Source organism: Dendrobates tinctorius, unplaced genomic scaffold, assembly GCF_039654945.1.
Source record: "Dendrobates tinctorius isolate UK_male_01 unplaced genomic scaffold, ASM3965494v1 ptg000016l, whole genome shotgun sequence".
Classification (NCBI taxonomy): domain Eukaryota; kingdom Metazoa; phylum Chordata; class Amphibia; order Anura; family Dendrobatidae; genus Dendrobates; species Dendrobates tinctorius.
The window spans coordinates 34,604-52,803 of NW_027361684.1; the positions used below are offsets into that span (position 1 = coordinate 34,604).

At 48.6% G+C, this 18,200-nt stretch overlaps 1 protein-coding gene across 3 annotated transcripts in view; it reads left to right on the plus strand.

Moving 5' to 3' along the window:
* NIT2 (nitrilase family member 2) overlaps nt 1-18,200 on the plus strand; it is a 38,423-nt gene that overhangs the window by 247 nt on the left and 19,976 nt on the right. For all 3 annotated transcript variants that reach the window (XM_073565214.1, XM_073565215.1, XM_073565221.1), the window contains exons 2-5: nt 4,253-4,371; nt 11,743-11,863; nt 12,461-12,549; nt 13,746-13,839. In XM_073565214.1, the coding sequence (XP_073421315.1) occupies nt 4,253-4,371; nt 11,743-11,863; nt 12,461-12,549; nt 13,746-13,839 (423 nt within the window). The remainder of the gene's footprint in view (nt 1-4,252; nt 4,372-11,742; nt 11,864-12,460; nt 12,550-13,745; nt 13,840-18,200) is intronic.

Consider the following 18,200-nt stretch of genomic DNA (forward strand, 5'->3'; position numbering starts at 1 on the left):
AGGCGCTGCACCACACGGCGCACAGTGCTGGGCTCCCTCCTGTGTCTCCGGTGAGGTAATAGTACAGCCGACATACTAGGTTACATGGTGAGTAGCAGGGGCTGCAGCTTGTGCAGTACTACTCCCGATAGTCGGGACATGCTGGGAGTTGTGATCCCCTGGCCTGTGTAGCAGGTCTGTCAGTGCTGGGAAATACGTGTATTCAGCAGAAGGTGAGAATTACAAAACTTTCCAAGAGAAATAACAGAGGACCTCTGCTCAGCAAAAGTAAAAGCCCCCACAAACATTTTACTGTGACCGCTGCAGCTAATCACAGACTGTCGCCATCCGTGCAGACCAGGGTGCTGAGGGCTCCTCCGTCTGCAGTGACCGGTTCCCCTAAGGCTAAGTGCACACGTTGCAGAAAATTTCTGCTCAAAAACCTGAATCCCTTCCCAGAAACCGCACCTATTTTTCCGCGGCGGTTTTTGCGCATTTTTTGCGCAGCGGTTTCAAACCGCATGGAAGAAGCCAAAACCGTGGAAAAATCCGCAAAATTAATGAGCATGCTGCGGTTTTTACCGTGATGCATTTTTTTTCGTTGTAAAATACGCATCAATGTGCAGAAAAAGAGCAAAATGCATAGAAATGACTGTGCAACTTATTTTTAGTGGTTTTATAGTGAAAACCACGGTAAAAAACGCTAAAAAAATGCTGTGTGTGAACACAGCCTAATAGACCGCTATATGCCTAGGAGACTTATTTTGGGTCAGGAGGTCTCCTCTGTCCATGTGTGGGTTGTGGCCTTACGCTGACCCCTTGTAGTGCCAGGGCCTGAGGGTGACCGGCGGCCACGGGCAGCAAGAACCACACGATGGAGTGTGCCGAGCACGGCTCATGTAGGGGTGTGTGGACCACTCCTGTCCAGGGGCCCACCCAGGGATACACCGGGCCTCCTGAGGGCCAGTCTGAGCCTGGTCACTATGTCATTGCTGGAGTGAGGTTATAGGGACCCCCAGGGCAGGATTGAGGGTCTTATATATTTTTAGTCTTTGTAAAAGGTAAATCAGCAGAATCTGCACTTTTTGATGCGGATTTCCCTGCAGCTCTGGTTTTCTGCATGTGATGATTTATCCTTAGTCGGCCTGGGTTTCTCCTTTTGTATAATAGCGGGGGGGGGGGGTTCTCTTATATCATCTATTTATCAAACAGGGCACATGAGTCTGGGGTCACATGAAGACTTTAGTCGCGACACAGGTCACACGGCCAAAGATTGCTCAATGCCGCGGCTACATCGCAGCATAATGCGAGTGAATGGGGTCACATTGTGCCCTGAAAGTCGCAAAAAGTCCGAACAAGTAAGATTTTTGGCAACTTGCTTATCGCAGTACCTCACCGGTGCTAGTGTGACCCCATTCATCTGCATTATGCTCTGATCTGACTTGTGTGATGGCCAGAGTCACAATGTAGCCCTAGGCTAAAAGCGGTGGTCCGAAGGCAAGCTAATTTTCATTCTAAGCCCCCGTGTATATAGTGCCGCAATCTAAGTTGTTTTCTAATATACTATAACAGAAGTTAGTGTAGTTAGGGGACGGTAGGGAATCTTGAATACAAGTATATTGCGAAATAGCTTAGATTACGGCACAAAATAGGAAGTTAGAATATTTAGTTTGACTTCGGGCCACCCCCTACGGAAACAAGGGGTTGACCTGTCCAAATCGATAAGACTGCAGACCCTCTGTGCGCTGAGGGGGATTCGTAAGTCTGCAGTCAGACACAGTGACGGCAGAATTATTGATTTGGACCGGACAACCCCTTTAACTGACTATTGATTACATCCATGGCCGAGCCAAATGAAATCTGCTCCATCAGTGCTGTGCGCAAAGCCACGGCGGCTAGTCCGATATTAATCAAACTCGCTAATCCAAGTCTTTGGATCCATAAAGTCGAATGCCATCGGGGTGCCATCCATTGTATAAGGAAAACTGATACTGACCAAACACTGATGAAAATCTGATCCAAAACACTGATAGAAATCTGTCAGGTTTTTTTTTATTTTTTACATAGAAGAATCACTGACGTCTGAATGACGCATTAAACGCAACGATCGTCACATCCACTTTACAAGGAAAGTGCAGATGTTAAGGGCCTGTCACACTAAGCGATATCGCTAGCATTATCGCTATAACTTGTGACGTTATAGCGATATCGCTGTGTCTGATACTTACCTCCGACCGACTCCCCCGCTGATTATCGCTGATCGCGCGAGAACGTCCAGGACCATTTCTCGTCGTCAGCTTCCTGCGGAGCGACGAGCGTGGAGCCGGGCGGGAGGACGCAGGATCGCCTAGTGTGACAGGTAAGTAGCGATCCCCGACCCCAGCGATGTCGCTGGTGAGATCTGCCTGTGTGGCAGCTCATGAGCGACCACTTAGCGATGCACCAGCGATCCTGACCGCGTCATATCGCTGGTCGGGATCGCTGGTACATCGCTAAGTGTGACAGTACCTTTACCAATAAATGTCTGAATTTGTCACATTTTCTAATTCCTTCATTCACTTGCATTGTACTATCGTGTATTAAATCCTCCTGGTGTGGAATCCAAGCTAAATCCGTATAATAAATCCTCCGGGTCAGGACGTTCGGCACTTATACACGTTCCTGGTGACGGAGAAGAACTCCATACACTGTGGTGAAATGTCCGCCTTGCAAACTTTGACCGTCTGCAGTTGGTTAATAGATGATTGCGGTCGGGTGAAGATTAACGCTGTACTGTAGGGATAGTGTATATTCTATTAAATTGTGCAGTTTCTTGGAGCCATAATTTATTTAATTTTTTTTGAAGGCCTCATTCAGACGTCCATATTTCCAGTACGTGCGATATCCATTTTTTTTCTTTTTTTACGAATACAGCACGTACGCATTATAACTATCCACTATATTTTTACACGTTCCGTTTTTTTCTAGCAGCACAGATAAGGGCCAATACCAGTCTATGCGTCCGGGAAAAGCTTTGTAATTATATCTCTTTATCCATTCGTGGAAAACACGGATGGTAAAAAAAGGGACAAAAACACTGATGACACCGGTGCCATTTTTTCATGTACGTGTTTAAACACTGACGTGTAAATGAGGCCTTACATAGTTGTTGTTTTTTTTTTTTTTCCCGTCTTCATCTATTCATTTTTTTGGCAAAAGACGAACTGATTACAGCAGAGTAGAAAAAAAAAGGTTCATGTAAGATTTGAGTAAGAACATTATATTCGGGTGTTGCTATTGATAAGGCGCTAGTAGGTGCATCCGTCAATATTTGGGAATGCAAATAAGCAAGAGCCGTATGGCTGTTAAAAAAAACAAAAAAAAAACATAAAGGGTCACAGAATGTCTCCTTTCAGGGTTTTTTTTTTTAGTACGAGAGTTAATGGGCCACAGTCCATCAGTGTGCTGGATCCAATTGTCATCCATTTTTGGTCCACGTGTCAGTTTTCTCCATCAGCGTGGCATCCGTGTTTTTCTCGTATGCAAAAACTAAGATTCTCCTATCCATTAAACAGTAAAAACAGCAATTGAAGGACACATGGATGGCGTCTGAGTGCCATCTGTTTTCTTTTTGTTTTTTTAGACTGTTCAGTTGAATGTGTGCGTTTGATTTGGAAATTGGGTCAAACACTGTTCCAAAAAAAAAAAAAAAAAATCTGCAAGCATGCTACAGAAATCGACCTGTGGTTTGGATTTTAGTTGCAGCTTGCCAATTTATATTGTGGATTTATTGCAGAAATTCCCCATTGGAGAATTCAACTCTGCATTAAACCCAATTGTTGTGCATTTTGCTACAGATTACCTATGAATCAGAAGCCAAATCTTCAAGTCCAGATAAGTTTATAATAAAAAAAACTTTGTTCAGAAGTACAAACAAATGCTCTATACCCTTCTGTAGCAAACCTCTGCCCCCCTTCCAGTCTCTGTACTCCCAGCCTCCGGTGATGAGGTCATATGTGTCGGTGTCATTGCTGGAGGCCGAGTGGGCAACCAAGGAGGCATCCCCCCCCCCCCGAGAGCCGAATGTATTGAGTATAATGTTAGTTTAGGTAATCAGCAGGAACATCTGGACCAAGAACCCTTCCCACTTTGATGCAGATTTGCTCTCCATGCGGCTTTCCCAGATTTACGGCTGAAAGTTCCATGTGCGGGAACGTACCGCTAGTAAAGTCAGCAGACCCAGTAAAGTATTGGCAGATAATGTTGACCCTCAGCTCTCCACTTCTTTCCCCAGAGTTTAAGCTGGCCTTGGTGCAGCTCCTGGTGTCTCCGGTGAAATCTGACAACTTGAAAAAAGCCTCTGAGCTGATCAAAAAGGCGGCACAGCAAGGAGCGCAAATCGTGGCTCTGCCGGTAAGTATGTTTGTGGACTCGATAGAATCGTTTTCTCGTTCGCCTTATTGGGGGACACAGAGACCATGGGTGTATGCTGCTGCCACTAGGAGGCTGACACTATGCACAAAAAAAGGTTAGCTCCTCCTCCGCAGTGTACACCCCACCGACCGGCAGGGAATTCCTCAGTTTAGCTTAGTGTCAGTAGGAGGTGGACACGGGTCTTTAATTAGACCCATATCTACCTTGATGTGCGTCGTTCCTTTTCAGGTTTTCCCGGAGGGATACAGTGTGAATGGTCACATCTGTACTCCCACAAGGAGTCTGTGAGTACGGCGTGTACTGCCACCCCGTATCCTCACAGTTCTCCGTAGCAGGACCACCAGCCTTCCAGGCGGACATCAACACGAAGATGTGTCAGCGATCTAGAGGGTCCTCGTCGCCAGTCTCTCACCCACTCGCCTACCAGAGCCTGTCGGTTGGATGAGACGCAGACTCTTCATGTACAGGTACTTTCTTCGAGGATTCGGGCACGGGACGGGTAAGTATTGGGACCCTTTGGCCTGCAGCATTCCTCCCCGAGGGCACGTTTGCAGCGTCTTCCCTGGAGCAGGGATGTGGTGGCGCTGCGAACTCCTGCGCCCATCCTGCTCTTACAGCCAGCCCCTTCACCGTCCTCTTCTCCCCGACACTTCGGGTATTCCAGGGTCCTCTCGCGGCGGCGCTCACATTGCGGCACCTCCGCGCCGACCCCGTGCTGACAGGCGGCCGCCGCTAGTAATTTAGGCCCCGGCTTCTGTCGGGCCTACCTTAGCGTCGCGGCCACGCCCCCCGCCCCTTTCTTCTGAGCGGGCTTTTCTCCCGCCCGTTCCAGGCCCCCCCACCGCCCTTCTCAGCCTGTTCCTGGCCAGGGGCGGTGCCGGATTCAGCAGGTGGTTAGCTCCGCCCTCCTTCCCCCTGGGAGCGCGTTTTTCCCTGTTTCCTCTCAGACGGTCGCCATCTTTGCAGCCGCACAGCCGGATGCCCCTGTCAGCCAGATATCGCTCCCTGGGCCTGTCAGCCGGATATCGCGCTGTCTTGCATCTGCAGAGAGGTGGATACCTTCGTCTCTGGGGTCACCGGACCGTGAGTAGCTCTGCATCTGCAGGCTGACACCCTTCTCTGCACCCTGTCCCCCAACCTTCCGGCGCTACCTCAGGTTTCACTATGTCTAACTCCAAATCTGACCGTAACCGCCCTGCGGCTCCCCCCTGCACTCTGTCAAGTTCTTTGCATGCTCTTCTTGCAATCGCAAACTTCCCTCAGGTCAGTCCACTTCCCTCTGCCTGGATTGTAGCAATCTTATTCAACCTGACGCCGCCCAGGAGCCATCTAGGGCCCCAGGCGAGAGTGAACCCCCCATGCCCGGCTGGGCCTCGTCTCTATCACAGTCAGTGGCAGACCTCACCAGGGTGTCTCAGTCCCTAGTAGCCGTTCTGGATAAGTTACCCCTGGACACCTCTACAGGGTCCAGCAGGCCTCAAGAGGTTCCATCTGAGTCGGCCAGCGTTAGTCGCAAAAGACCCAGGCAGGATCTCCAGCCGGAATCCTCTCCTCGCCCCATGTCACCACATAGTCCTTCTCGGCAGCCTCCCTCCCGGGCCTCCTCTCCCGAGTCAGGTGATGCGCTCTCGGACAGGTCATCTGAGGGGATCTTAGAGCTGGATTTGGACCAGGATGCGAACATGAGGGTTACTGTACAGAACCTCATTGCTGCGATCCATCAGACCTTCGACATTGCTGACCCCCCTGCGAAATCCTCAGATCAGGAGGTTTCGTTCAGACGGGAGGAAACACCCTCCAGGATATTCCCTCTACATTCCGAGTTTGGAAAGATTTTTACCAGGGAAAGAGGAGATCTGACCAGACGCTTTCAAAGAGGAAAGCGTCTCGGCGTTCTGTACCCGTTTGCTAAAGAGCTCACGGACAACTGGTCTGCCTACCCCTCGGTCGACCCGCCCGTGTCCAGGCTTTCTACTAACACGGTTCTCACGCTTTCAGGCGTGGCGTCTCTAAAGGATTTTAATGATAGGATTATAGAATCCCTAGCGAAGTCTGCCTTCGAAGCGGCTTCGACGGCGGTATGCCCAATTTTTGCTTCATCTTGGGCAGCAAAGGCCATAGCTACTTGGGCAGAGGATCTTCGTCAGGGCATCCTAGAGAAAGCACAACCAGATCGATTGGCCGATCTCGTCAATCAGATTTCCCATGCGGGGGATTATCTGCTTTCTGCTTCTTTGGATGCCGCATCCTGCGCAGTTCAGGCGTCCAGTAACGTTGTGGCAATCCGACGTCCAATTTAGCTCAATGCCTGGCAGGCGGACCTGTCTTCTAAAAAGTCTCTTACTAATCTGCCTTTTCAGGGAGGGCGCCTCTTTGGATCCCAATTGGACCAGATTATTAAGGACGTCACCGGAGGCACGAGTTCTCTCCTACCTCAGTCCAAGCCTCGCAGACCTCCACTAAGGCGTCAGTTTCGACCCTTTCGGGCTTACCGCCGTTTCAATACGGAGGAGACCTCCTCCAACCAACAAAAACCGCAGGCACGCCAAGATAGGAAGAAAGTTTCCTTCAGACCCACTCCCTCCTGGCGTTCCCACTCTTCGCAGGGCAGGCCATCCAGATCCGGATCTGGACGGTCCACATCAGCATGACTATCCTCGGACTCCCGAGGGTCCCTTCCAATTGGGAAGTCGACTCCTGTTCTTCAAGGACGTCTGGCTGGCCTCAGTAGAGGACGCTTGGGTCAGAGAGGTTGTATCGTCAGGATACAAGATAGAGTTCGTCTCTCTTCCAGGGGATCGTTTCTTCGACTCCCGTCCCCCAAAAGATCCAGCTTTGATCCCGGGGTTCTTTACGGCCATCGACTCTCTCCTCAGTTCCGGGGTAATTGTGCACGTTCCCGAATCGGAGCGGTTTACAGGGTTTTATTCAAACCTATTTGTCGTGCCGAAAAAAGACGGGGCAGTCTGACCCATCTTGGATCTCAAGCTGCACGGACATCAGAAGTTCCTGCGTTTTGCGGTTCGCCAGGAACATTACCAGTTCGTCGCGCTGCCCTTCGGTCTCGCCACCGCTCCCAGAGTCTTCACGAAGATCATGGCTGCATTGATGGCCTTAGAGGTCTCGTTCTTTTTCCGTACCTCGACGATTTTCTGATCAAAGCTCCCTCTTTCCAACAGGCACGCCTAAGTTTGACGATCGTCCTAGACACTCTTTCCAATTTCAGGTGGATCGTCAACAGGAAAAATTCCTGTCTGGTTCCTACTCAACGTCTTGTGTTTCTGGGCCTCCTGTTCGACACTCGTCGGTCTAGGGCGGCGATAGAGGCAGTTCCCTTTGCCCAATTTCTCGCCAGACCTCTCCAACACGCCATTTTGTCGAGGTGGAACAGGTCGGCTCTGTCCCTGGATCACCCTGTTCGTCTTTCATGCCGGATCAAGCAGTCACTCAACTGGTGGCTGACGTCACCTCCCATCCTCTTGGGGCGGTCTTTTCTTCCCGTTCACTGGCAGATTGTAACAACGGATGCCAGCCTTCTCAGCTGGGGTGCAGTGTTCCGCCATCACACTGTTCAGGGTCATTGGTCGACTCAGGAATCTGCTCTGCCGATCAACGTCCTAGAGATACGAGCGATCCATTTGGCTCTCGTCCACTGGGTGAGGCTCCTCGGGGGCCTGCCTGTCCGGATTCAGACAGACAATGCCGCAGTGGTGGCATATGTCAACTGCCAAGGAGGGACACGGAGTGTCTCAGCCCTGGCAGAAGTGTCCAAGATCCTTCAGTGGGCAGAGATTTCGGTACCGACAATCTCCGTGGTACACATTCCCAGCGTAGACAACTGGGCCGCCGATTTTCTCAGCCGCGAGGGTCTCGCGGCAGGAGAGTAGTCCCTACATCCAGAGGTATTTCTTCAGCTCTGCCGTCGTTGGGGAACCCTGGACGTAGATCTGCTAGCTTCTCGCCTCAACAGGAAAGTCCCACAGTTTGTATCCAGGGCTCGAGATCCTCTCGCAGTGGGCGCCGACGCTCTGGCCATTCCTTGGTCGCAGTTCGAGCTCCCCTACCTGTTTCCTCCCCTGCCTCTTCTTCCCAAGCTGTTGAAGAAGATTAAAGCAGAAGGAATTCCAGTCACTCATCGCCCCGAATTGCCCCAGAAGGTCTTGGTTCGCGGACATTGTCAACCTTCTCGCGGACACCCCCTGGAAGCTTCCAGACAGGGCAGATCTGCTGTCTCAAGTCCCGATTTGCCACCCCAATTCTCGGCCGCTCAATTTAACGGCGTGGCTGTTGAGACCGAGGTTTTGAAACGAGCAGGATTCTCCGGTCGAGTAATTCATACCATGATCCGAGCCAGGAAGCCATCATCTTCCAAAATTTACTACCGTACTTGGAAGGCCTATTTCACTTGGTGTGAGGCCAATAACATCGCGCCCATGTGCTTTTCGCTCCCTTCCGTTCTGGCGTTTCTTCAGGCAGGGTTGGATGCGGGGCTTGCTCTCAGTTCCTTGAAGGGTCAAGTTTCGGCGCTGTCCATTTTGTTTCAGAAGACGTTGGCCTCCCGCCCTCAGGTCAAAACCTTTCTTCAGGGCGTGGCTCACACGGCTCCTCCGTATCGAGCGCCCGTGGATCCATGGGATCTTAATCTGGTTCTTGAGGTTCTGCAAGGTTCTCCTTTTGAACCTCTCAGGGATGTTTCCCTTTCTCTCCTTTCTTGGAAGGTAGCTTTTCTGGTGGCCATCACTTCCTTCCGGCGCGTGTCAGAATTGGCGCCTCTTTTTTGCCGCTCTCCTTTCTTGGTACTTCACCAGGACAAGGTAGTTCTGCGGCCTCCGCCCTCTTTTCTTCCGAAGGTGGTGTCCTCCTTTCACCTCAGTGAGGATATTGTTCTGCCGTCCTTCTGTCCGAATCCAACTCGCCCTCGGGAGCGGTCCCTGAACAAGCTGAATCTGGTCAGGGAGATACTCTCATCTGTCTAGGACGACTTCCTTGCGAAAGACAGACTCTTTTCGTCATTCCAGATGGGGCGCGGAAAGGTCACCCGGCTTCCAAAGCTACTATTGCTCGCTGGATCAGATCGGCAATTTTGGAGGCCTACCGGGTTAAGCATCGAGTGGCCCCTCCGGGGATCAGAGCGCACTGTAACCGGGCAGTGGGCGCTTCCTGGGCGGTACGCCACAGAGCCTCCGCGCTGCAGCTTTGCAAAGCTGCAACCTGGTCTTCGGTTAACACGTTTGTGAAATTCTACAAGGTCCACACCTACGCTTCGGCGGACGCCAGCCTAGGTAGAAGGATCCTGCAGGCAGCGGTGGTGAGTCCACTGGCCTGATGGAAGTTTGTTTCCCACCCCAGGGACTGCTTTGGGACGTCCCATGGTCTCTGTGTCCCCCAATAAGGCGAACGAGAAAACAGGATTTTTGGGTTGCTTACCGTAAAATCTGTTTCTCGAAGCCTTCATTGGGGGACACAGCACCCTCCCATGTTCTACAACTCCTGTTCTTACTTTGGTTGATTGGTTACAGTTGAGTTTTGTTCTGTTTTCAATCTATTCTGTTACTTCTCGTACTGCTTTCTCACTAAGGCCGGTTTCACATTAGCGCTTTTTCAGCGCACGCATGGCCGGGGGTAGCTCCGCCCCTGAGCCGGCTCTCTGCCCGGCGTGCCCGCCCCTTGCGTGTAGCGCCGCCTACTAGCGCACAGCGGCGCCTGCGATCGGCTCACCCTATCTTTAGCATAGGGTGCGCAGATCATGCGCAGGCCGTGCGCTAGTTGCGCTTTGACCTGCGCTGCGCACTTTTGACGGTGCGCCGTGCGCGCCAAAATCCGAAAAGTTTGATTTTGGCGCGCACGGCGCACCGTCAAAAGTGCGCAGCGCAGGTCAAAGCGCAACTAGCGCACGGCCTGCGCACGATCTGCGCACCCTATGCTAAAGATAGGGTGCGCCGATCGCAGGCGCCGCTGTCCGCTAGTAGGCGGCGCTACAAGCAAGGGGCGGGCACGCCGGGCAGAGAGCCGGCTCGGGGGCGGAGCTACCCCCGGCCGTGCGTGCGCTGAAAAAGCGCTAATGTGAAACCGGCCTAACTGAGGAATTCCCTGCCGGTCGGTGGGGTGTACACTGCGGAGGAGGAGCTAACCTTTTTTTGTGCGTAGTGTCAGCCTCCTAGTGGCAGCAGCATACACCCATGGTCTCTGTGTCCCCCAACGAAGGCTCCGAGAAACAGATTTTACGGTAAGCAACCCAAAAATCCTGTTTTTTGGAGGCGAACTGGAATCTCTGTTTCTGGTTTCTCATGTTTTATCTTATTGGGCAGATCAAACTGCCGACCAATAAGCTCCGTCATCTCTGCCTGTCTTGACCCGACCATCAATCGTTTGACGATTGTATGTCTTGCTGCCGAGCGGAGTTAAAATAAACACCATACTGATTTTTTTATTTTTTTTTTTCTCTCTGAAATCTGTTATTAAATACTGGCATTCAGCATAAAAGAGCAATTTTGAAACCTTTATTTAATTAATTTAAATGCATATTCACAGGTCCAGTAATCGACCATCAGAACGGAACCAGCAGCAATCCGTTGACAAAAAAAAGTCGTGCGCACAGCTTTTTTTTTTTTTTGTCCTGAAAAAACCTGATTTCAAACTGGAAACTCTTTTTTTAATGTTGAAGTCTATGGCAAACTGGTTCAGTAGTTATTCGTTTTATCCTATTTTTTTCTTGCTGGATCAGTTTCGAATGAATGATTGCTTGAAGATTCACATGTCCAGTTGTATCTGCGAAATATTTATTCTTCCACCTCTAGTAAAGAGAAAACACAGGAGTTTCAAATGGAAGAAAAACAGATGGATAATTAATGGATCTGTTTTCAATAGACTTCTATGTTAAAAAGCAAACAAACAACAACAAACAATCCAGTTAATATCAGATTATTCAGGTGGACAAAAAAAGTTGAGTCTGCACAACTTTATCAACGGATTGCTGCTGGATCTGTTCTAATGGATGATTGCTGGACATGTGAATGTAACCTGTGTATTTTGCTGTTTATTCCTTCTTGAAAATGAAAATCCATTGTATGAGTCAATGGACAAAAGGGTGGTATCATTCCCTTTCTGAAAAGGGGGTGTGTCTCTACAGTTTGGCTCTGTCATCACTGATTGGACAGTCTTTATAAGGTGCATAGACACGCCCCCCCAACTGGTAAGGCCCAGTTGTCAATTTATTCCTAAATTCTAGGAGGACTACTAGCGGAATGGCACAGTCAGCCATGTTACAGAGGCAACCGGAGCTGAGCACCCCAGATATCTCCCCAATAGTGAAAGCATGGGATAATAATCCAGCATGGTGTCTGTTCCCAGGAGTGCTTCAATTCTCCTTACGGTACCACATTCTTCCCTGAGTATGCGGAGAAGATTCCTGGCCAGTCCACGCAGATGCTGTCAGACATCGCCAAGGAGTGCGGGATCTATCTTATTGGAGGTTAGACGCAATGTAAAACCCAGATATGGGGATGTTATTTGTGGGGAGAATCTGTCATCAGCCCATCACGAATTAAATAGTCAAAAACGGAAAATCCGTGCTTTGGCAAGAATGTGGAATGGGTTTGCTTGGCATTCTGTACTAGTAGTGGCTGTGATTCCTCCTTGTAAGAAAGCTAATTACGATCTAGCTGATATGATGTAGTTGGTTGGGCTTACGAGTCAGCAAGCATCATGCTGTTTTCTGCCGGTCGGGCTACCCCCTCGGCAGCTGTGTGGGGTCGTAACGCCATTGGCAGTGCTCCCTTCGGATGAGGAAGTCAGCAGCTCTGGGTGGCAACTAATACACCTTTAATCAAGAAGTGGTAGGGATTTGGTCCCAGGCTCATGGAAAGGATGAGAATGGGGTAATGTGGCAGATAAGGGGTGGAACTGAGATGTGGACACTTAGTGTTGGTTGTGCCTTTTCCTGACATGTGTATTAGGACGTGGGATGTTGCAGCGTCCACATCCTATTTGTTCCATATCCTACTGGTCTCCATACTGTCCTGTACGTGTCATTAATAAGGGTATGTCTAACTATGTTTTTCTTCTGTAGGCTCAATTCCAGAAGAGGATTGTGGGAAGTTGTACAACACTTGCACAGTTTTTGGCCCAGATGGTACATTGCTGATCAAGCACAGAAAGGTAATGACGTGTCACCTTGTACATATAGCAGCGACCTCATTGGTTGTGCACTATAAATGATCCGGTCACAGAATCTACTTAATTTCCCTTTTTTTTTTTTTTTTTTTTTGGAAGCTTAATATAATTAACACAGAATCTGGCAGTATTTTAGCAACTTTATAGTGGTCGCAGCTTTGCTCTTGTGAATTCACAACCACCATTAGTCTGGGATTATATGGGAACATTGGTCGCAACACAGGTCGCGCAGCCTACGATCGCTGTTTGCCAGTGTGTCATCGCAGCGTTATGCAGGTGAATGAGGTCGCATTGCAGCCATCAGGGTGCTGCGACAAGCAAGGCATAAAGTCAGATACACTTGGAGTTTTTGTGACCTGCTTCTCGCGGTACACTAGGGGTTGCAATGCGACCTCATTCACCTGCATTGTGCTGCGATCTAGCGCCGGCACATAGCGATCTTATTCCACACTGCCTGTGTTGTCACCAGATTTTCTGTAGAGTCCCAGCCTTGGAGTAGTCCAGAGCTCACTGACTTAAGTTCAGTCTGATCTGTATAAGTCTATATGCAATGTGCCTCCCCTTGGCAGCTGCATTCAGCATTGTTTTTGTCAGTTATAGGTCACCCATCAAAAAATCTTTTAATAAAATAAAAATATTAAACTCTCTAAATATAAGCCAGTAAAAAGCAATAAAAATTGTATATTGTATGTGGCATGTATTCTTTGTGGAAATGGCCCACAGGACTCGGGAATTTCTGAAAATGTCCATTTGGGCCACATTGTACATCCACAAACTCCTGTCGCTACATGATGAGCAGTTCTCAAAACTCGAATTAGTGATGCAGCTGCTGGATGATGTGCACTTTCCAGGCCTCTCCTGTGTCCCAGATTCTGCACTGTACACCCTGCGACCTGCAGTGCAGAGCCATAACGCTTCACATGGAGACTGGTCTGCACGTGCGCTTGGCGAGGGCTGCAGGTGAAGCTGGAAGCAGATGAGAAAAATGCAGAGGAGCCATCCATAATATGGCAGTCATTATGTGTGAAAGCCTAGTGACTGCCTTTATAGTTCATGCAGCTCAGAGTATTACGCTTGTAGCCAATGTAACAAGTCTGATTTCTTTTTATTTTTTCCGTTTGTAGTTAGACTCCATGAAATCTTACTTTCTCCTGCATTTCTTTTTTTTTTGGTGTCAACAGATCCACTTATTTGACATTGACGTACCTGGGAAAATCCGTTTTCAAGAGTCAGAAACACTAAGTCCTGGAGACAGTCTTTCTGTATTTGACACACGTACGTGAGCACAGTGGAGTAATGCATTGTAGAACCATCACTGATTCATAGATTCCGGGTCCCAAACATTTTGCATCATAGGACAATTAATGACCCTGATTGTTCAAGAATTCATGGCTACTCCTAAAGGGCCCGTTACACTAAGCGATATCGCTAGCAATATCGTTATAACGTCACTGGTTTTGTGACGTTATAGCGATATTGCTAGCGATATCGCTATGTCTGATACTTACCTCCGACCGGCTCCCCCTCTGGTTATCGCTGATCGCGCGAGAACGTCCTGGGCCGTTTCTCATCGGCCACTTCCTGCTGGGCTTCCTGCTGTGGCGACGAGTGACGCGTGGACGCGGGCGGGAGGACATCTTCATTGCCTCGTCTGACAGGTAAGTAGCGACCGCCGACCGCTGCTATGTCGCTGATGAGATCTGCCTGTTTGGCAGCTCACCAGCGATCATGTAGCGAAGCACCAGCGATCCTGACCGGGTCATATCGTGGTCGGGATCGCTGGTTCATCGCTAAGTGTAACGGTACCCTAATAGGCTGCTATCCTCTCGTCAGTCTTTCTACCCAGCTGGTAACTTTATGTTGATCTATGAAACATTTCCCCCATTGTCCTTGATGTATAGGTATAATGTAACCAGTGCAAAGCTTCTCTACAAACACTTGCTGAAAGTTATGTAGCTGGATGTCATCAATATAAGAGGGCTTTAAAGCTTCCCAAACTTATGGTCTATTCAGATTTTGTTTTATTCTTTGCAGCACTATTCAAAAGTTTGGATACCCCTGTTCATGCACTGTTTTCCTTGTTCTTATCGGAAGGTGCACATTGTAAATTCAGACTGAAGGCAGCAAAAGCGAACACATATGGAGACAAGTAGTGTAGAAAACATGTGAACCAGAACATTTGTAAAACTACAGATTCTTCGATGATGGCTTTACTCCTCATTGCAATCTCTGAAGCATCTTCATTAGGTTGTCACCTGGAATGGCTTCCGACAGTCTTGAAGGCGTTCCTCGAGGTATTGAGTACTTGTTGGCTGCTTTGCTTCAATTTTTGTCCGACTCATTCCAAACCATCTCAAATGAGTTGGGGTCGGATGATTGTGGAGGACAAGCCTCCAAGGACAAGATGCAGCCTCCATCCCTCTTCTTTTTGGTCACATAGCCCTTTTATAACACGGAAATCTGTTTTGGGTCATTGACCTGTTCCAACTTAAATGATGGTCCCTAAGTGCAGACCAGTTGTGATGGCATGTATTTGCAGAAAGCTGTGGTAGTATGCTTTGAATTTGGAATAAATAACCAACAGTGTCCAGAGCACCCCCACATCGCACTTCTCCCTTCATGCTTCACGGTGGGTAACACACACGTAGAAACCATTTGCTCGCCTTTACTGCATCGCACCAATACAGGGATTAGTACCAAAAATCTCAAAGTACAGATTTCCTCTGATCTAACGTCTAATCTTTGTGCTGCTTGACCCAGACAAGTCTCTTGTTCAGTAGTGGCTTTTTTGCAGCTGTGACACCATAAACCCCTGCTTCTTGCAGTCTTCTCTGGAGAGTTGTTGAGATGTGTTTGGTACTTGAAGTCTGTGTATGGTTTATCGGAGCTCTTGGCTGAGGTTCTGTCAAATTGCAGTTTCTCAGTCTGGTAACTTTGATGACCTTTCTTGGTCTTCCTTTCCTGGGGCAGTTCTCATTAGTCAGTTTCATCATAGCGAGTAATGGGTTTTCACGACTGAGGACACCTCCGAGATACTATCAATTTTCTGGATTGACTGACCTTCAAGTCTTACAGTAATGATGGACTGTCATTTAGCTTTACTTAGTTGAGGGCTTCTTGCCATGTTGTGTAATAGGGCTCAGCACTGTCTCTGCAAAACACACCTGACAGTCACAAACACTTTCTGTAGACCGGTGATTTGACAAATGAACTCTTGATGAGGCAGACCTATTCATTGGAAGCCATTTTAAGTGACTACATGATGAAGCTGCTTGGGAGAATGCTATGGGTGGGGGGGTAAAGCTGTCATCGACATAGAAGGGGGTTACTGTGATGATTCTAAGGTTTAACACGTATTTTGGTTTGTTTCACACCTGTTTTTTTTATTCCTTGTTTCCATTTGTGACTGAATCTACTATGTGCTTAAGGAGAACCAGGAAAAACATTGCATTAAAGGGAATCTGTCACCCCTTTTTTGAGATATCATATAATGATATCATTCAATTGTGTGTCACATAAGGATTCTCTTAGTACTTTTGCTTCCCCCTGACCCCGCACCTTTCATGCATAAATACCTTTTTTATATCGGTTCAGATGTATGTAACCTGCCGCTGTCCGGTCCGCTGGGCGGGGCTTATTCACCTGCTCCCCCCTCCCTGTCTTGCTCTACGCATTTCTTCTTGTGTAGAGCAAGACAGGGAGGGGGGAGCAGGTGAATAAGCCCCGCTCAGCGGACCGGACGGCGGCAGATTACATATATCTGAACCTATATAAACAAGGTATTTATGCATGAAAGGTGCGGGGTCAGGGGGAAGCAAAAGTACTAAGAAAATCCTTATGTGACACACAATTGAATGATATCATTATATGATATCTCAATAAAGGGTTGACAGATTCCCTTTAACTGGTGCATCCGAAATTTTGACTGTTACTGTTCATTCAGCTTATGTACCAGGAAAGCTACTGGTGCAAACACTAAATCTATATATATGAGGTATCGTGATTACTCGCTAATCCCGCCCACTGCACAGTAGCTCCGCCCCCACCACATTACCACACACAATCCTGCCCCCCCACCACATTACCACACATAATCCCGCCCCCCCACCGCATTACCACACACAATCCCGCCCCCCTACCACATTACCACACATAATCCCGTCCCGACATTACCACACGAGGCTCCGTCCCGACACATTACCACACGAGGCTCCGTCCCGACACATTACCACACGAGGCTCCGTCCCGACACATTACCACACGAGGCTCCGTCCCGACACATTACCACACGAGGCTCCGTCCCGACACATTACCACACGAGGCTCCGTCCCGACACATTACCACACGAGGCTCCGTCCCGACACATTACCACACGAGGCTCCGTCCCGACACATTACCACACGAGGCTCCGTCCCGACACATTACCACACGAGGCTCCGTCCCGACACATTACCACACGAGGCTCCGTCCCGACACATTACCACACGAGGCTCCGTCCCGACACATTACCACACGAGGCTCCGTCCCGACACATTACCACACGAGGCTCCGTCCCGACACATTACCACACGAGGCTCCGTCCCGACACATTACCACACGAGGCTCCGTCCCGACACATTACCACACGAGGCTCCGTCCCGACACATTACCACACGAGGCTCCGTCCCGACACATTACCACACGAGGCTCCGTCCCGACACATTACCACACGAGGCTCCGTCCCGACACATTACCACACGCAGCACTTTCTATGTAATTCAACCACTTCAGCCAAGGTAAATGTACATATAATTGTGTTTACAGAGAAATTTTAACTTAATTTATGTTTCGTTAAGAAATTTGTTTAGATGCTGGAATGAATAAAAAACGCACATCTTACTGAATCCAGTTTGTTTTTGATTTTACACTGTGAATAAAATGTATCATTAGTATTATTCAGATTTTTAATGATTATTATTAACTTCATTTTAATTTACCACCTGCGTAAGCGCTATTGAATGTTGTCATTATTTACTTTAGTTTAATCACCAGCAGCGTTAATTAGATAGCAATGAGCGTGCCGAGCGTTAGCTGGCTGGAAACAGCTAATGTATTCATAGACCCTATGTACCCAGCATAATCCAAGAAGCCCCAAGGGATATACTAGAAATGTGAACCACACTTGTATACGTTTTACGATAACCTTCGGTAGCTGGTGGCTGTACCATGGGATAGATTAAGTTTTCCTGATGTGTACCTCCAATAGAAATAAAAAGTGAGATGTGAACAGTAGGGTGACCGGATCTCATATGGGGGGGAAAAAATGTCAGAATCTTGTTCGTCTGGACCCCACAAAACGATTCCCCTTTCCAGATATTGAGAGAGCCAAAATTTGAGCTCGATCAAACGACGTTAACCCGTGCCGCTCGTCGCTCAAAGTTTGAAAAAATCCAAATTGAGGTATTTTAAGATTTAGGTGTTTTGCATAGTCTGTTAGACTATAAAGAATGTGACAACAACATTGCAGAAATAGCCCTGACCAAATTTTCGAACCATTTGTGGTATTTGAATGCAGAGTTGGTGGGATTATCGTTTTTTGATCCCACCATTACAGACAATGAAAAGTTGTTAATGGCTAATAAATTGCTCAGTAGCAC